This window comes from Gasterosteus aculeatus, chromosome 14 (genome assembly GCF_964276395.1).
Source record: "Gasterosteus aculeatus chromosome 14, fGasAcu3.hap1.1, whole genome shotgun sequence".
In the NCBI taxonomy this organism is placed as follows: Eukaryota; Metazoa; Chordata; class Actinopteri; order Perciformes; family Gasterosteidae; genus Gasterosteus; species Gasterosteus aculeatus.
The window spans coordinates 4,215,636-4,235,001 of record NC_135702.1 but is presented as its reverse complement, the minus strand read 5'-3'; the positions used below and the strand labels follow the sequence as shown (position 1 = coordinate 4,235,001).

Genomic DNA, 19,366 nt, shown 5'->3' with positions numbered 1-19,366 from the left:
CCGGGATGCGAGAAACACCACATCATTGCTGATAACCTCAACTGGTTCTCTGATCTGGAAGGGAAGAGGTTGGTGTTGGACTTCAGATCATAAACTCAAATATGGCGTTGACATTTGAAACCGAACCAATTTGGTTAATTTAGAATGGGAAACAAGATATGTAGCAAGTGGGACATTTAACAGTTGGAAAAACAAAATTATGAATGCAATCTGGTGTACTATATTTAATGGTACTGGTTAGTAACATTGGAGCAACATAGTTGAGACAGGTGAGACGTACATGCCCACTATTAGGAGTTTCCAGGTAAATTTAAATCACTAAATACAGGTTACATTGACGAACAACACCTCTGCAACTCTTTAAGCACGTCCAAAGAAGCCAACGTGTTCAACATGCACTCGAGAAATATTGATATTTGGATTTACCAATATTTCTGAATACTTTGTGCTGTCTTGATTTTACACTCTAGAAACATTGAAGAGATCCTTGCTGCCAAAGGAGAGACCGTGAAGAGGGTTGAAGGAAGTGCTGCTTTTGAGACAGTGGTGGAAGAATCTATGAAAGACAACTCTGGACATTTTGAAAACACAGAGAAATCAGACAAGGACCCAGAAAAAAAATAATGCCTCATTTACACTGTATATGTGTTATTGTAAGAGTGTGTTTATATTTTACTATAAAATAAATGCAAATGTTTTATTATTGGATTTGTTGTTATGGTTTCTGGGGAAGGAAAATACAAGTGTGTGATATATGTGTATCTATATATAATATATATATTATATCGATGACATAACTATAATCTTAGCAAACTGACAGTAAAATGCAGATATGCATTTCAAATAAAAAACCCAAACATTCGATAATAAACGTGAATTTCCGTTAACGTATGTGCTTTAACATAGAAAATGTTGAATTCGGTTCCGCTTCAAACGGTCCCGTGTTGACGCTGTGTTCTCGCGAGAGCGTGACTTCTCGCGAGAACAGCGTTGTTATTGCTAAAGGTAACGTAGCTAGCACTCGGCCGAGCTCCCTGCATATCCGCAGTCTTGCTGAACCGTAGGACTGCGATGGACACATCCGCGGCCCCAGACGAGGCAGACAGGCCGCGGCACCACCCTTTCCTAATCGGGGTCAGCGGAGGAACCGCCAGCGGAAAGGTCAGTCTGCTTTTCAGCCGCTAGATCTCCCAGCGAAGGAGATTAGCGTCCCGGTTAGCTTAGCTTAGCTCAGTTTGCTTTGCTGCGCCAACTGTAGCATTTCTCACACTGTCATGCAAGCAGGCACGCCCCTTTTCTCAGTTAGCATTAATGCATAAAGACAGTACAATCATCAAGCGATTCCTTCTCCTCTGCTCTTAGCTGCTATCATTACCAACGATGCATGACCTTTTAGCACCAAACGGGTTCATGCAGCTAACGGCTCCATATCTGACTCAGTCAGCTGATGCACAGCAACAAAAATCGAAAAGGTCGCAGATAGTAGCACCGCGCTGATTACCTCTACGAAAGGCATTTCATTTTGTCCTCGCTAGTTTAACCTTGTACATCAAACACGACGATTATCAGTAGATACCAATGACCGAGTATAAGAGGTTTTGTGCCACAGTCAACAGTTTGCGCCAAAATCATGGAGCTCCTGGGGCAGAACAAGGTGGACCACCGGCAGAGGAAGGTGGCGATTGTCAGCCAGGACAGCTTCTACAGAGTCCTGACCCCGGAGCAGAAGGCCAAGGCGCTGAAGGGCCAGTACAACTTCGATCACCCAGGTAGGTCATTTCAGAGGGGTCATATTCCCCCACGCGTCTTTATTCAAAAGCAGACTTGTTCCACTTTTTGTGTTTGTATTGACCTTCTTACATTGTGTTATACATGCGCTGCATTTATATTTGACTGTCTGGTGGATTTCTTGCAGAGGCATTTGACACTGAATTAATGTACAAAACCTTGAAGGACATTGTGGAGGGAAAGGTGGTCGAAGTTCCAACATATGACTTTGTCAGTCATTCCAGGTAGGAAGGAAGAATTTCACACTGATTCAGCCTGTATGATAAAAAAAACAAAAAATGAAACTAAACAATTGTCGCTTTGTACTGAATTCGTGCGTATTTCCAGGTTGGACGACCGAATCACAGTTTACCCAGCAGACGTGGTCCTTTTCGAGGGGATCCTGGTCTTCTACCCCCAGAAAGTGCGTGACATGTTCCACATGAAGCTCTTTGTGGACACAGACTCCGACGTCAGGCTGTCTCGCAGAGGTATCGGTCTCTCCCTTCAGAACACATCATTCCAGAACCTGCCACAGCATGTGAACCATTAAACTTAATTCTCCTGTAGTTCTGCGGGACATGACCAGAGGGCGAGACCTGGAGCAGATTCTCACGCAGTATACGACGTTTGTCAAGCCTGCTTTTGAGGAGTTTTGTTTGCCCGTAAGTATGTTAATCACTAATTGTACGCCCACTTTCCAGTGTCTTACTCCGCAAACAGATCTTAAGCAATTTGGTTCTCCCTCAGACGAAGAAGTATGTCGATGTCATAATTCCAAGGGGAGTTGACAATATGGGTAAGTGGTTTTTTTTTTTTTTTTCCTTAGTAATATGCTTTTCCGTTTCTCCTAGAAGAATGCTTATCAAACCTTCCATTTGTCACCAGTGGCCATCAACCTCATCGTGCAGCACATCCAAGACATACTGAACGGGGACATCTGCAAATGGCAGCGTGCGTCCATCTACGGCCACGGGCGACCGTTCAAGCGGGCCATTTCCGAGCCGGGCGACTTGCAGAACCCTTCAGGAAAGCGGATCCTGCTGGAGCCCAGTTGTCGGCCTCATTGAGCCCGTGTGGATGAGTCCGGACTGTGAATATGTGAGCTGGGAGTTGGGATTGCTGTGACGGGTCGGTAACTGATTCCAGTCTCACCGTCTGCAGCGGGGGTTATAATTTTGTTTTTGTTTTTCTTGTTGAGTATCCACAATCCCACTGTGCGAACGTTCAGTGCTGCAACCTCTTTGTTAGTGGTGCAACGGACCTTAAAAATTTGGGTTCGGGTCGTAACGGCAAAAAAGAGGGCAAATAGAACTTTTCGCTAGTTTCTCTTGCCGCTGATACGAACTACAGATCGTTTCTGATCCACACAGTTTTAGATCACAGCAGCTGGTCTGCAAGGCTCCTAAGAAAACCTTTTTGACACCGTCAAAAGGAGTTATACTTTTACAGAATAATAAGAATCACCCACTAAGATGGTGTTTTTATTCCCTCGTAAATACAAATTAAAATAAGGAAACAAAAGATAGTATTTTTATGGATTAAAGTGAATATTGCCATTATAAGATGCTTAGTTATTGTAAACAGGTCTGAATTCATTATCTAAATACAATTTTATGTTGTGAAAACCTCCTTCATACAACTGAATTAATTCAAGTTTCCTACCAAAACTACATTTGTAAGATTTTATAAATATATAAATAATTCTATTTGCCATCGTCCAGTACTCCTTTTAACAGAGTAGAGCATGAACGCCTCATAATGTAATTTACACACCTTAGTGCCCGTCCCCCAAAAATATGAATGCTGTTACATATTTGACGGAATAATGGCAGATTAGTCCATGAAACAATTTCACATTGAACTGTGTGCTGGTTTCTGTACCATCACCCGCAGGCCGTTGCACTAATACTCTTCATAATTTCAGTGTAATTATTGGTGCATAACCGATGTAAAAGTCTTCCAAGTTGGTGTTGGACTTTTCAGCTTTAAATGGTCAGATGAGCATTTGAAGGCAGGAAGCGTTATTTAACTGCTTGATCTGTTATGCTTTTGCACTTTATCCTTCTGTATACCTGCTTTTGTTCAATAGATTATATTACAATGACATTAACCTTTTGACTGCTTTGCCATTTTGTTTTAACTTATTTAAATGTAAAGTTAAGCCAGGTGGCTTTGCTGTGTCACACTTTGTTGATTAGTGCTTCCTTTTAATACATGTTCATTTTCCACGGACAACTCTGTTCAACAATAAATGGAAAAAGTGTGAAGTCTTACTTGAGTTTTGACCGTGAGAACGAAGCGTCCGCCCGACACTGAGTGTATAGAAACGGCTGTTTGTTTTATTAGAGTTGGAGAGCACAGTGTGATGTGTTGGTTTTTACCACTATCAAATCAAAATGATTTACTACAGCACATTTGGGAATGACGCGCGCACACACACGTGTCCCAGAGGACTTCAGTCACACAAACACACACACACACACACACCGACATGACGGACATGATTGCCTGATGGTTCTCTACACGGCACACGATTATTCAGAATGACACACAGATCACAGCATCTTTAGTAAGTTATCTTTTTGTGGTTTTTGCTTTGCTTTTTTTCTAGCGCACGCACACACACACACGCGTATGGCACTTGGGAGAAGCTAAGCGCTTCTCATAAGCATAAACATCCTTTTTAAGAACAAAAGGAGCACTGTATATAATACATTTCATAACCATACATGATTCTTACACAAATCGGTTCCAGTCTCTAAGGGTCATCGTCTCGTCAGAGTCCAAATCACCCTCACAACCCCCCCCCAGCGGGTCTGCCGCCTGTGTGCTGACTCCGGGCCGGGCCCTCTCTTGCGGTTCCGCCGTCATGAGTCCAGGAGAAGACCAACAAATGGCACATACGTAAAAGAAAACAGAGGAACTTGGAAAGTGATGGACCATTCAGCTCAATATCTCGCACGCACACACACACACACACACCAGGGAGTGGGCCTTTGGTTACTTCCGCAGCATCTCCCTCATCCTCGCGGTGGGCGGGGCATCCAAACGCAGTGAAAGTATTCCCAAATATAATCCCCTGGAACCGGAGAGCTCCTCGTAAACCTCAGCCACGCTTCCCGCGGTCCGTAGTTTGTTCTGCGTGCGTCCCGCCAAAGAGTCGTCCTTTAGCTCCAGCGGATCGCTGCCTTTTGTCTTTCTCTCAGTTTGTAGTAAAGTGGAGTTAGTGTCATGGAGCACAGTTGGAGGTCAGTGTCGGAGGCCCACGGGGCCACTAGGTCTTCTCCTCGCGGTCCGTCTTGCGCCTGGTGATGTTCCTGGGCTTGATCTTTAGCGACAGCTCCCACAGGGCCTCCTCCGCCAGGTGGTCACTGAAGTCGTTGAAGAAACAGACAATGTCCTCGTTGCGCTTCAGGTCATAGTGCCTGCCGGGAGGAGAGGTGAAGGAACCATCAGCAGGAGAACAAACATCAGATTGAGGTTAAAGCTTCCTAATGATGTTCAAAACGGGGGACTTACACTTGCTGGAAGCGCCGCATGCTGTCCAGAATGTTGAACTGCTGCCAGCGTTTGGAGAAGTTGACCTTCCCGTCGATGAGGTCAGGGTTCCCCAGGTGGACGAAGGTCAAGTCCTGCAGAATGAGACCCCTGGAAGAACGACGAGTCGGGGTCAAGGTGTGGCTCTCGGCCCAGAAAGAACATCTGCAGGAGCTGGAGCATTCATTCACTTACAGGTAGGGGATGCACGGGGGCTCCACCTCAGCCAGAGCAGCTCGGTACGCTCTGAACGACGAGGAGCTGTCAATCAACGTGCAATATTCCTCCAGTCCCTGAGAACATAAGGTGTGGCGTGAGTCATAACACAGCAATCGGTGAGGGAAGACGACTTTGATGACGAATGGTGACGTCAGCATCCCCTCACCTCTGACGTCTGCTTCTGCCACTCCAATCTCCGGATGGGGGCCGAGTCCAGAGCGGACAGAATCGCTAGGTAGGAGTTGAAATTATTCAACTTTCTTAAGTGCTGTAAGGCAAGTTCACAGCATTAAACGAGGAATATTAAAACAGGACAAATAGGTGTGTAATTCCACGGTGACTTACCTTCATTATCTTTATGAACTTGAGAAGCAGCTTCTCTCGGTCCTGAGCTTTCTCCTGCTGAATTATCAACGAGCGGACCCTGCAGGGGCAAAGAGACACAAACGGCGCGGGGGTCATCGAGAGGGAGAGCAGAGGACAGAGAGCCAGAGGTGATGGCGCGACGCGCGTTAGCCGGTCTCACCAGTAGCTCATGTTGTTAAAGTGCTCCGTGAACTGGGTCAGGTTGGGACTCTTCTCCTCATTCTGCTCCTTGGCCCAGAGCAGCACCTCGGGAATCTGCGGGGGAGAACGGGACAGGAGTTCAAGTCGGACCCGGAACACCCCCCCCGACGCATTCCAACGGACTGGGGGAGGACCGACCGACAGAGGGCAGCCACTGTACCTCGATCTTATAGAAGAGTTCGGCATCGAGAAGAGTGAGCTGATCCGCAATCTCGTGACTGCGGAAGTCGTGGAGCGTGCCGGGCCTGTGGGGACACGCCAGCTGTTAGGAGACGGCTTCAAATCATCTGTCTCTTACACGGATTCCTTTTGGTGCAGTCAAATGTTTTTTTTTTTTTTTTACAGAGAGTCTGGTCTAAATGGCAGGTTTGGTAACAACTAACCCATCCATATTTTAGTTATCAAATATATAAATATATAAAAATGAGTTATCCAGGTGTACCTTGCGGAGACCCCTCGGGCGGCGAGCGGCTTGAGCGAGTTGGTGTAGCGCAGCAGCTTCCTCTGCTCCACCTTATCCAGGATGTTCTTGCGGAGCACGCGGGCGAGGCTGAGCTCGCCGTTGCACACCAGCGTAAACACCAGGTCCATCAGCTGTTTCAAGATGTCCTCCGTCAGCTCCACCAGGCTGCGGGACGGAGCAACAATCCCGGAACATTTGTATCACACCTAAAGTGTTTCTCAAGTTTCATCAAAACTAAAATAGATCTATAAACAAAAATATATTATTTAATATATTTAAAAGTCATGTTTCTAAACGTTCCTGAGGAGGTCTTCTACTCACCACAGCTCATCCACCACACGAACCAGCACAAAGAAAGTGTTCTTGCTGACGCGCTTCTTGAAGGTGTCCGGACTGTGGCAGAACCTGGTGTATGTGCTCAGTGGTCAAGGAGCAAAAGGAAACGATGCAGTAACACATGCAGCTCAAAGCTCTTTCACATCCATGAAGCTTCCAGTGATGAGGCCAGATGTGTGTTTCGCGCTTTTAAAATAACATTCGGTGGTTCTTCAAATCAATTTTAGAATGGTTTTGCCTTTTGAGGATGGCTGCTGTGCTGGAGGTCTCAATCTTTGCATGTTTGGAACTGAAAGAGCTGAATAGCAGCAAACATTAAAAAGAAAAGAAATGATTAAAAAGAAATTCACTGCAAAAGAAACACAGCTTTCATCAAACTGGACGGCGATTACGCTCTGAGTGACACGTTTGAAAAGGATATCTGTAGTGTAGCTTCTTAATGAGGTCCTCGGGGGTTATAAAAGTCCTATAAGTCGTCAGAAAGGCTTCACAGTACAAAACGAGATCTGTCGAGGAGGAACGAGAAGAAGAAAAAAGCAACATATTTCAAATTGAAGTTCAGCCAGAGATCCCAATTAAACAGCTGCATCCGAAAAGACAACTGATGATGTGAAGGCTGCACAAGCCGACACACATGCTGACACATCGCCAATAAGCGAACCTCAATGACACAGAGTGTCTAGAATGCTGCTCAGATGAGATTAGAAAAAATAAAAAATAAAGAACCCTGTCTGAACGCTGTCGTGGGAGCAGAAGTTGACCCCAGTGACCCAGAAGCCCGGTAACATGCCGAGCTGTGCTGTGCTGCGCTCTGTAACTGTACCTTTGCGGTCCGTTTCTGTCGCGTGGACTAACAGAATGTCTCCTGATCCCGCACGGACGTCGGGGCCGTCGTCGTTCTGGGGGAAATTAAAAGAGAGCAGCCGAGGCGCGAAGAATCAGTGAAAATGAACGACAGACGGAGGAAACGAGATGTTGTAGCCCAAAATGTAGCCTGCGCCTTTCCTTCCCTTCCCTCTGGCTGTTTTTCTTGTCCCGCTCCCCCTTCGGACCAGCCCCCACCTCTCCCTGTCCTGCACCAGCTCCTCTGATGCCAGAGAAACACTCAGACTTGTGTGTGATGAAAGCCAAACCACTGCAATATCTCCGTTCTTTGATATCTCTAGATGTCCCCGCAGGCTGTGAATCTCACATTCTCCCATTCACGCCCCCCTCAGCGTCTCCTTCTGTGAATCATTGCTGCCACATTGCGCCCGAACCTTGCCGAGTGGAGCGTTTGCACACATCTGTCTGTCAGACTGCACCACGCCGGACAAAGGAGGAGCGGGCGGAAGAGGAGGAGGGCGCTTTGTCACTTTCAACTGCAGTGTCAGTTATCAAACAGCAGGGGGCAGCCGTGGCCGTCCCCTGCAGGATGCGAGTGACTCGCAGTGACCTTTAGCCAGTGCCGGGCTAACGGGGTAGCGTGTGCTTAGTATGCCGGGCGGCCCGCTCTCTAAACACGTCATCAAGGGGGGTCTTACTTCCTGTTTTAGTGTTATCCTGCTCATGATCTCCTTGTGGTCTATGAGGGAGAGCTCGTCCACGTCTTCCTCGTCGCTCCCTGCCGACTCTGTTGTCTTCTGCCTCCTAAAACAAACAAGTGGACACGCGTCATCAGCACGGTAACACTCACGCCCTTCGGACACGCCAATGTCCGCAGCAGTCATATTGCAAACCGGAGCCGAAAGCTTTTTCTTGGGTCATTGCACGATAGCACATTTAATATTTTTGTATTTTGGACCGTTTTTTTTTTCCCGTTAAATATATCTCATAAATGTTAAGAGAAAAAAATTTACCAATTAATAATTGAAATAAGCCACTAGATGAATAAAATAAATAATGAATTGTGGCAATGCCACATAATAAGTCTACTATGGAAGGGGTACATGGCGTAATGCACACAGCTCACCTATCCTTGTCCAAAGCCTCTTTGCTATTGGTGGACGGCATTTGAGGGGCGGGGTCTTGAAGTACGTCGTCCGCTGTGATCGTTTCCTGGTCAAGAGGAGAAAAGCCATAAACAACAGGCGATCTGTGCGTTACGTGGAGCGACACCGACGAATGGTTCCATGCATCGATGGGAGGAAGGATGCCTACAAACATCTGGACCGCTGTGTTTACACTACACCAATTACGCTGATGGGTAGAATACAGCTTTTCTTCAGTATGAACGAGGGAGAAAAAAACCCAACAGATGACCCAGTGTAGAACTCGCACACGGCGACACAAGACCACAAGCACCAACACACACCTCCTCGCCGTCTGCCCAGAGCCCAAACACACCTTAAATACACGCTGAAGCACACACGGGGCCCAGGGGACTACAGGCGCCCCCCCCCCACACACACACACACACGCTGTAAAACATGCAACGGTGCACACCAGCAGTTATGGGAAATGTTATTGGAAAATTGAAAAGCAGCGAACCGTTGAGAATCGGCGACCTGTCAGGTGTTAAGATCTGAACGAGGTTAAATGCCGGCGAGGCGCAGCAGTCACCAGCCAGAGCAACACACAGATGGACGACACCCACCACGGCACCCGAAGCCGCTCGCAGGCCCGACCCGCCAGCCCGAAGGTCATGCGCGGTCGGGACGTTCCATCTCAGCGCAGTCAGTCAGTTCGAGCGGACGAACCGTCCACAGGGTTGGTTCGTCCTCCCGAAGTGAGGGGACGCGCAAAATGGGGTTGACCCTTTGCCCCCCCCTGCGGTCGGTCAGCTACTTACTCGGAGGGAGAGAGGCAGCTCCCCGTTGGCCCGGCTGGACGAGTACAAGTTGACGTACTCCCCCTCCCCGGCCTCGTCGTTTGCGCACTCGCTCTACGGGAAAAGAGGAGGGACACAAACCGAGGCGTGAGGGTGCGGCGACGGGCACACAGAGGCTCTTTTTATGCTAACAGGCGGCACAACGTGGGGCCGTCGCTCGGGAGGAGAGAAAGCAGATATGCTGATGTTTGGCGCTGTGTGTCGTCACGGCCACCGGGTGGCACTGGAGAGCATCGTTTGTTTTTTAAAAAAAACAACAAGATACTATTTACCAGCAAAAAGAACATGCTTGGCAACGTGCTCTACTGGGGTTCTTTCATCACCAATAACCAGACAGCAGACGGTTTGCGGGCAGCGACGATGACAACGAGACACGGCTCACTGAATGAGTCACCGCGTTCTCGTCTGAGCAGCGACGCTGAACGTCGATCTGACAAAGGAAGGGGGAGGGGGGGGGGCGGTATCGGGATTCGGCCCTCCGCGCTCAGAACCTCGACCCCGCTCTGTGAGCTCACCGCTGAGGCGTGGAGCGAGTCAGTGAGAGGCGACTCGGAAGGAAGACAGACGGCCACGGAGCCCAGCGAGCCGGCCAGGGAACCGCTGGGCCCGTCCCCACCGCCATCCAGGACGGTGGCGTTGGTCAACGCAACCTGGTCCAAGCTCTGCGATCGGCGGAAAGAAGGAAAGCAGGAAAGGGAAAAATAAAGAGACAGCAGTAAGAAGACCAGAGACGAGAAGAAAGAGCAGATTGGAAAGAAGGCCGAGGAACAGGAAGCGGTGCTGCGGAGGAGTGATCCCGATTCAGCACGGACTTTGACAATGATGTGGATGGACATGGAATAAATTGCCCTACGCGCACACACACACACACACACACACACAAATGCCAAACCGGGACTATTGTCAATCGACAATTGAGAGCACATTGTTGAAAGGATGGAAAGTGTGAATGTGTTTAAGCAAACGACGGCTTCATTGTGCGCCTGTTTGCGTGCGGCCAGCTGAAAAGATGCCTGTCTGCGGGGAAATAGTGGTGACCTGTTATGACACGTTGCAAATATCAGCCCCTATTCACCATGCTTGCACGTCACACACACACACACACATCCCTGATGAACATCATGCACCGACACGTAGGAACAGGAAATCAAGGCAGCTACCTCGCCTTAAAAAAAGGCGGAGGGAGATACTTCTACGTCAAGATAAAATCAAGGATATTTCATTCCACTCAATATATGAAGAGCATCTTTCCTGGCATGCCTTACCCCGCCTTGACACCCCTCCCCGCCCCCCAGCCCCAAAAAACATCATGCCCCGAGGAGTAGAGGAATGCAAACATTCCACAGGAACAGACCGACGGGAGGTGTGGAAGTGCGTGTGCATTCGGTTCCCGGGAGGAGGAGACTACGGTGAGAGGGGGGGGGCGGGCGGACGGACTACGGCGATGGGAGAGAGTGCGTGGACAGAGAGCGACGCTGGAGGAGGAGGAGAGAAATGAAGAATGTGTTTTCCATCAGGTCCATCTGGAGCCGCATTCCAGTGTGTAGATACACCCCGAGGGGGAGCGCGCACACACCGTGGGGTCGCCGTCGGTCAAACCCCGGCCCTCAAAACTACCGAAGAGCGTAAGCCGGCTCTGCTTTGGGGTCAGGGTCAAGTCATAAGGAACTGGAATAGAGCGCTAATTAACCGAGAGCGAATTCATTAACAAGGACCTGTTGATGGTGGAGACACACAAAGGGCTTCTAATCCCCGACCAACGGCCCAACGGCCGCCTGTGATATTTAGACGGGCCGCCTCAGACACACAACTCACTGACTGCGTCTCCGGGGCCAAACAGAGAAGTGGGAACGGGGCAAACAATTATTTGTGTGGAGGAATGCTTCAGTGCAACACACACAAACACACAAACAAGGCAAGCCAGAGGCAACAAATAGCGAACACACCCGACATTATATAATAATTAAAAAAAAAAAAAACACACACACACACAGCATAACAACAATTTCACACGGTAAAAAACAATGGTGGAAGGGTGGATGAGAAAAATGAAGGACCACCACACTGCAGCCAAAGCACGACCCTTGAGGGGTGACCCCATGAAAAAGGAGCAAATAAACAGACGTATGCAGCGAGCACACACACACACACACACACACGTTAAACCGTCCCTAGACCAGGACCACACAGCACCCAGTTGAAAAATGGAGGTGGAGCGATGGTGGTGGGGGACTCACCGTGGGTGTGATCAAAGAAGCTTGGCCAATCAGGTAGGAGTTAGAAACGGACATGCTGAGGCCCAGCGCAGAGCCCGCCTCCTCCATGGCCGCTACAGACGGCTGGAGGTGGCAGGAGAGGGAAGAGGAGGAGGAGGAAGAGGGGGAGGAAGAGTGGGAGGCCTGAGGGGGAAACAAAGAAGAAGAAAGAAGGTAGAAAAGATCGAAATTGAGTGGCAGCGATGGGGGTTAAGGACGGCAAAGAGGGGAGATACAGGGTGTTATAGGAGGGGGAAAAAAGAAAAAAAAGAGGGGACAGTTGATTACACGAGTAAGCAAGACTGAATTAGAGCAGATTTAATCAAAGCTCAGCAGCAGAGAAGCGAAGTGGTGAAAGCTGGGGAGGATTCTGCTACTTGGAGTGAGAAGCGTCGGCTCACCAGCTGTGGAAGTAAAGACCTGACCGACTGGAGCGGTTGAAGCGCTACTGAACATGTCATGTTTCATTTGGAGTCCGTTCAAGGCAGCTGTAATTGCTGCACGGTCATGTGACGTGCGCCGGTTACACACCATTGAGTTATTACTGTGAGAGACAGATAAACGTCCCTTTCGTGTCCCCAGAAAGCAGGACAACTACCCCACGTTCTTAACCGGGCCAATGTGATCCCTTTGAATTCATTTCCACCCATTCTGTTCTCTGCTGCGCGGCTGAAATTACTTTTTGGAATTTTTAAATTATTTCGCTTAATGCAAAGCTGCGTAAAGTCGCCAATGCGCGTAAGCCTGGAACACGGGTTTTACGGAGGGAGCCAACCGGCTTATTCCGCGCGGCCGCGAGCTCATCGAGTCCAAAACACGAGGCCAGATTAGGCCCGGCGGCAGAGAGGAGACGAGTGCAGCGCCGCCGCACGCTCACACAGAAAGAGCCATAAAAATAAGGGCTCTAAATGCAGCGTTGTGGCGGCAAGAGAGAGCGAGGACAATGATCAAAGCGAGACAGACAGAGAAGACGGACTGAGGTGGCCCGGGTAGTCTGCCACGAGGTCTATTTCCATCGCTGGGGCGAGAACACAGCACGTCCAGCTCTGCCCTGCAGGAGCGCTCCATCTGTTTACTGTGCAAAGCTTTAGGCCAGACCACGGATCAATTTGTCACCTTCAAATATGTATGGAAGGCATTAGTGAGGGAGAAGAGGGGAGAGGGGGGGGGGTTCTTTGTAGCAGTCTGGCAAACCACTGACCAACTAAACACGCAATGTCTCTCTGCTTCTGTAGCTGCGCGGTGGTGGATTCTGGTTTATTTCTATGGATCGCAGCCAACACGGCTCATCCAGAGAGGCTTCCAAACATCCTGTTTAGTGGGAAAGCTGCAGAAGTCTCACGCAACTTGCTCCGAGCGACGTTGTTTTGTGCAGGTGCACGTTTCCCTGAATCTCTACCGGGTGGAGGTCAAAGCGCACGACGGTCCCATTAATGTGAAACAATGCAGGTTGATATATACTGATTGTACAGCAGTAATTACAGTTAATAGTTTTTACTCTCAATAACTGATTTGGTGCACAGAACTAGCGTCAGCCCCTTTTTGTCTCCCACAGTGAGAAATGAGAAATAATCACAGCTAAATAAAATCTAAACTAGTGTGATCACGTGGGACCCCATCGCTCTGAGCGTAGGAAGAAAAATCTATTTTAACTAACGTGGCTCATCAGAAGTCGTCGTCTTCTGCAAGGATCCATCCATCTAATTTGCCACCCCTCCCCCCTCCCCCCCCGTAACTGCTCCCCGTTGGACAGTTGTCTCAATTAACCCCGACGCCGACCCGGATTAAGATAAGTGGAATGGATCTGATTTGTGGTGATAACGGCTGGCCTCATCTCCCAACAACCAAACGCCGCTGTGTGCGCACGAGAGTCTGCTTTGGTTACAGAAAGGGGAGACATTCTTCAACTTAATATGTTTGGATGTTTCTTTCAAAACATATTTCAACCCAATATTTTTTCTATGATATTTTTTGACCAAATATTTTTTCACTTTTTTTTTTCCAGTGAAATATTTTGACCTATCTTGACTTTTTATCCATGATATTTTTTTTATACCTAAAACACTGTGGGCGAATAGGTGAGCGCGATAACGAGACTCGACTGAAAAAAGAAAGATGAGTCCCACTGGAATGCTTTCTGCATTCCTTCCCCCTCTCTGCTACCGAGCCAGCATGAGGCATGAAGACATTTGGAGCGTTTGTTTTGTTCGCCAGTAAGCTCCTCACAGGCACTCTCAGGCCTGCGCGATTCTAGGTATGATCTCATAAATTAACGGCGTCATCAATGAAGGCTGCTCCGCCTCGAGGACGTGGTTTGAATTTGAGGAAGAAGAACCGAACAAGGAATTTAAATTACAGCTTTGCCCAAATCAGTTAAACCAACAATCCGTTTTTACCCTCGTAAGAAAGTCCTATTCGACTTAACCGCGGCAGTGCATAAGCAACAGCACAACGTAGGAGCATCTGGTTATCATCACGCTTGCACACATCGGGGAGGTTCCTTACCAGCTGCCTTTGTTTCGGGGGCAACGCCGGGGGCAGCACCGGCTCGTGGACCGAGTCGGTGCTGCTGAAGGAGTCGTTGAAGCCGTAGACCTCCTGGAAGCGCTTGTTGCGCTGCTCGTAGATGCTCTCGCTCTGCGGCATCTGGTAGAACATGGAGGGCTGCGGCTCCGAGTAGTCTTCCACAAACTGCATGTACTGGAGAACTGGAGGTGGATTGGAGTAATAAATATGTGTTTTATTTTGCTGCGACTTTGAATTGCAAAAAAAACTTCCAATTCAAAGTCAAGAATAGACTCATCTTGCCCATATGTTCCTACAGCCCATTTTGGATTACGTTAAGCTTCCCTTTTTATTAAAGAGGATGAGAAATCCTAACTCTTTCACCATAGTTTGGCAAGGTTTTGGGATAACTATATCTCCACGGCCATTATGAGATCACCCTGATGACATCACCCATTATTTCCTAAACTCATTTTTAAAACAGACTTCAAGGCAGTCGGCCACCTAAAATGCCACATGCTTGTCATCATACGCATAACTGTATGAAATGACATCATACAGTAGCTGGAGAGGAAGTGATGTAGCAGGTGTGTCGTGACCAGATGACCAAATGTTGCCCCCTGTGCCCCTTTAGCCGGCGCCATTGTAGCACATCCTGCCTTTCACTTCCTGCCTCTATTCACAGAGGAATGTTTCCTTGACATCAGCTGCGCCTCAATGAACCGATGACGGAGCGCCGCTAATCTCCCCCTGACCCTTCCTACAATTACAAATAAATCAAAATAAAATCAACTTCACCCCCTCCCTGTATCCTTCCCTACATGCGACTCTTTGCCCCCCCCCCCACTTACTGTGTCTGCTTTTCTTTTCCGGCAGCGGAGGCGGGCTGCTGGGGACGTCCGCATGCTCGCCGGCGATGTAGTGGGCGACGAACACGCCCCCGTTGGTCTGGGGCATGGGGGAGATGGGCGTGAAAAGGGGGAATGGCGGCGTGGGGTGCAGCTCCTCTTCCGACATGTTGTCATATTGGGAGGGGTAGCGCTCGTACAGCACCCTGGAGCCCGCGTCGGGGAACGGCGAGTTCTGGGTGCTGCGCCGCTTCTTCTGGGGGAGGGCGGGGGGCGCGCTGACGCGGCAGGAGCGTAAGGGGTTGGGTTGATTGGGCTGCGGGGTCCAGTATTCTGGCTGCTGCTGCTGCTGCGAGGGGGGGGCACTGAAGCGGGGATGCGAGGGATGCTGTCCGGGGACCGGGGAGGAGGACTCGCTGTGCGACTCGGGCAGGGGGCTCAGGCACCCTCCCACGGGGATGGGGGGGAGGTTTTCCCCAGCTGACAAGTCCTGGTGGAGGAAGTCGTAATCCGGGTCGTAAGTCTCCGTGTTGTCTGAAAAGGGTAAAAAAACAAAACAAAAAAAACAGGTAGAAATCACATTTTAAGAATAAAGTTCTGACTGAACCAGAAGGAGGATTTTAACTGTAGCACCAAAACAGGTGGGATCAATCAAATAAATACAAAGCACTCGATTAGTTGGTTCCCTTTTTGATCTTGTTCCCTATATGCCAAATAAAAGGTTTCGATAAGCTCTCGAACTAACAAAACTGACATTGAAAGAGCGGTGTGAACTTCTGGTCGTGGTCCGATCAACGTGCTCTAAGCCGACGTGTCTGCGTGCGAATTCAAAAAAGGCTCTAGAGTCGATAAAAGTTCCACGGAACCCCTACGGTAGCTTCTTCTTCGTAGTCTTACCTAGCGTCTCACAGCTGGTGTTACGAGAACACTGACCGCTGTCCTGCTCCATGGACGAGAGCTGTTCGTCAGACTTACTAAGTTTCCCCATGCTGCTGCACGGAGAGAGGCGCGGGGAATCCCCCCCGTAGGACTGGCTCCCTCCAGAGAAACGCCTCTGGAGGAACTCCTGCTCATAGTCCTGCTGCTGCACGGACAAAAACAAAAAGGCCGTCAGCGCTCCATTGTCGTCACGGCCCGATTCAGAAAAAAAAAAAAGGGCTGGAGTTACACAACGAGGCATCCTCCCACCTGTCTGTGGACGCTGCAAGGCAGGCTGGAGCCGCGGCTCATCGGGGCGACCACGGCGACCCGGGTCGGCGAAGGGGCCGACTGGCGCTTCTTAGGGGGGAGAGCTGGCGGAGGGCTGCGGCACACAGAGACGGCGCAATGAAACAACACGCATGGCGGATGTCGGGCGTGCAGGAGGCAAACAGACAGTCGGGCAGGTACGCAAAACACGCTCTCTCAGGCATGTTGGCACACACAATTCCATGTATGAGTACATGAACACACACACACACACGCCGCCATCCCCCCTACAGCAACCTTTCAAGTTGGCCTCTCACTCTCAGCTATGACAGGATTTTGTCCTGCTAAACCAAAAAAAAGTCAGCGAGTCAATACCGGGTCAAAATGGAGGCGATGATATGGAGGCCAGCAAAAAATTTAATAAAAATAAATAAAAAAACACGGCACAGGTCAGTCACACACTCTCATGCAACGTCGGCCCTCTGATTGGATGATGAAGACCTTCAGGAAAAGCACAGGATAAAACAAAGTCTGGGAGAATGCAACCATGCAAGTTCATCCAATCCAGAAGCCGAATGGGGGGTTCTGGGGTGGGATGGTGTAACGGGGGACGGGTGATCCTACGGGCTAACATACTTCTCCTTCTGAGAGGGTCTCCTTTGGCCAGCGTCAGCACTCAACTGTGCTCTGTTCCCAGAATCCACAGGGAAACCAAAAGATGAGACAAAATTGAAAAAGACAGCAGAAGAGAAAGAGGAAGAATGAAAGAGACAGACAAACCAGAGTGTGTGCCATATTTAAGTGGGAAAGTAATGAAAGATTCTAGAGACTCTGGTAGCCAGAGCCGCGGCTGACTAAGCATAGGAAGAGAAAAGAAAGTGCACTAAATGCATAAATGGATTTTTTAAACTGAAATAGATCAAAGTCGGTGGAAATGTAATGCGGAATCCCCCTGACCCTCCTATACCCACATCCTAAAAAAATTCTTTATTCCTCATTTGATTACACTGAATCATTTCTGGCCCAACAAATAAGCTTTACTGAAAACAAAAGGTCACCACATTTCTGTGGCCACATCACCCCCACCAAGCCGTCGTCACCGCTTCCTATAGTATGTAAACCAAACAGTGCAAAGGAACCTTGAACTTCAAAGAATTTCATACTTAGTCTAGTCGAAGCTTTAAAAAAAACATGGAGCCCAATTAAGTATCAGCACCTCCTCAGGACAAACGGAGGTAGAAGCTTCAGTGAGAAATCTCGTACAGTGACTAACATTCTGCATCCTCTCTTTATAAAAGATGATTCATGGATCTCACTCTGAGGTCAAATGTGTGTGTGTGTGTGTGTGTGTGCGTGCGTGCTGTCCTCACCTGAGCTCTGCCATTTTGGCTTCTGGAAGGGGGGGTTTGGGAGGGGCCACGTCCTCATCTGGCACGTCCGTGGCAGCCACTGCGGGAGCCGCTGCCGGAGCCGTCTTTTTCGAGACCTCCTGCTCCCGATCGATCGAGGGCTTCTCCGACGACGCGCTGCTGCGCACACACAAAAGAGCCGTCTGAGTGGATGAACTGCCCCCGGGCGTTCCGGACGGTGTCCTGCGCGCACTCACCTCTCCGCCGCGATGGCAGGTGGTGCCGGTTTGTTCGGGGTGGTGGGTGACGGCTGCTCCTGCTTCTCTATGGTCAGCTTCACCAATTCCTGTTCCACAAAAACGGCGGTCAGTGGCTGCTGCGCCGGCAAAACGCGCGACACTTCCTCTCAACGGGCAAAGGGCGGCGACCTTGACTCCATCCAGGACGGCTTTGATGACGCTGGTGACGGACGCCACGTTCTCCTTGTCCTCCAGGTCGATGCCATCCAGCATCACCTGGTCCGCCCAACGGATGAGGTTGGCCAGGCTCTGGTACACCCGGTTATGGCAGGAAGAGAGCGCCGAACTGTTGGAATGGTGGGAACACATCACATGGTCGGGGGGAGAAGTGCAAGAAGGATGAAACCGAAAAGCGGCTGAAAGGACTGAAAGGAAACCGGAGGTGAAAGACCAATAGCCAATCCCACATATTAACCATCCATCTACCAGCTTTTAAACAACATCCTTATGGGGCGATTGTTGAGGAGCTGCACGTATGCTTGACTACGAGCTTTGTGGTGCTGACAGAAGAATGCACAACCACACGGTGAAGTAGGGTGTTGTTCCTGCCTGCAGTGAATGGCACATTTAGAGCGAACACCAAGGTGTGGCCCAGGCCTGTGCCAACACGCTGACGCTGATTCACAGCGCTGGAATATCCATCCAGTGTCTGTGCGAGGCTTAGCTCCACGGCGAGCCGGAGACGACCGGCGCTACGGGGGTTGGCGGAAGGATTTGAAAGGGAGGTTGATGCAGTTGGAAAAGTGGAGAGGTTTGACCCAGAAAAACTCGGGGCTGTAAGTTCTACTGTAACTAAGTAGGAATAGTGGAATAATAATAATAAAGTCCACAGCTATGAGTAACTAGTAAGTATGACCGCAGATGCAAAACCTTTGGCAAATTTAGCGACTCGGTGCCACAACCGCGGGCAGATGTTACACCCACTGTTGACCTACTTATTTGACCGATATTGATTTAAATCACTGGAGGCTGCAACACTGCATGGCAAAAACATTGTTAGCATGTGAGGGTGGAACTCTTCTTCATCACACAATAGATTATTATACAATAGTTCAACAATAGCACAACAATGCATCAATAGGTTCCAAACAGAGGGCCGTGCGATGCAAAATCGGTCACCTTTGACCTGCACACGGTCATCTGTACTGACAGATGGGGAAAGGCGCAAAAGGAAAAGACGGAGGAGCGCCAACTTGTTCAGCGTCGCCCCAGGAACGTAAT

At 49.3% G+C, this 19,366-nt stretch overlaps 2 protein-coding genes across 26 annotated transcripts in view; one reads left to right on the top strand and one right to left on the bottom strand.

The window, feature by feature from the left end:
• The first annotated feature begins 927 nt into the window (after positions 1-927).
• On the top strand, positions 928-4,043 carry uck1 (uridine-cytidine kinase 1). The gene is made up of 7 exons (XM_040196991.2): positions 928-1,161; positions 1,610-1,769; positions 1,916-2,012; positions 2,116-2,258; positions 2,338-2,432; positions 2,518-2,566; positions 2,656-4,043. Exons 1-7 carry the CDS (start codon positions 1,072-1,074, stop codon positions 2,835-2,837), a joined length of 816 nt encoding a protein of 271 aa, XP_040052925.1. The 5' UTR covers positions 928-1,071; the 3' UTR covers positions 2,838-4,043.
• A 44-nt stretch (positions 4,044-4,087) lies between these two features.
• rapgef1b (Rap guanine nucleotide exchange factor (GEF) 1b) overlaps positions 4,088-19,366 on the bottom strand; it is a 31,034-nt gene continuing 15,755 nt past the window's right edge. For 2 of the 25 annotated variants that reach the window (XM_040196981.2, XM_078087974.1), the window contains exons 4-27: positions 18,275-18,431; positions 18,104-18,192; positions 17,868-18,026; positions 17,134-17,184; positions 16,498-16,612; positions 16,207-16,393; positions 15,313-15,843; positions 14,462-14,664; positions 11,939-12,100; positions 10,217-10,363; positions 9,663-9,755; positions 8,844-8,929; positions 8,416-8,521; positions 7,716-7,791; positions 7,314-7,398; positions 6,878-6,970; positions 6,536-6,721; positions 6,254-6,338; positions 6,053-6,147; positions 5,872-5,950; positions 5,693-5,794; positions 5,503-5,600; positions 5,290-5,418; positions 4,088-5,195 (exon numbers count right to left, since the gene is read on the bottom strand). In XM_040196981.2, coding sequence (XP_040052915.1) covers positions 5,045-5,195; positions 5,290-5,418; positions 5,503-5,600; positions 5,693-5,794; positions 5,872-5,950; positions 6,053-6,147; positions 6,254-6,338; positions 6,536-6,721; positions 6,878-6,970; positions 7,314-7,398; positions 7,716-7,791; positions 8,416-8,521; positions 8,844-8,929; positions 9,663-9,755; positions 10,217-10,363; positions 11,939-12,100; positions 14,462-14,664; positions 15,313-15,843; positions 16,207-16,393; positions 16,498-16,612; positions 17,134-17,184; positions 17,868-18,026; positions 18,104-18,192; positions 18,275-18,431 — 3,265 coding nt within the window. In that variant the 3' untranslated portion in view covers positions 4,088-5,044. The remainder of the gene's footprint in view (positions 5,196-5,289; positions 5,419-5,502; positions 5,601-5,692; positions 5,795-5,871; positions 5,951-6,052; positions 6,148-6,253; positions 6,339-6,535; positions 6,722-6,877; positions 6,971-7,313; positions 7,399-7,715; positions 7,792-8,415; positions 8,522-8,843; positions 8,930-9,662; positions 9,756-10,216; positions 10,364-11,938; positions 12,101-14,461; positions 14,665-15,312; positions 15,844-16,206; positions 16,394-16,497; positions 16,613-17,133; positions 17,185-17,867; positions 18,027-18,103; positions 18,193-18,274; positions 18,432-19,366) is intronic. The other 23 variants (XM_040196983.2, XM_078087959.1, XM_040196984.2 and 20 more) reach the window with 16 other exon arrangements.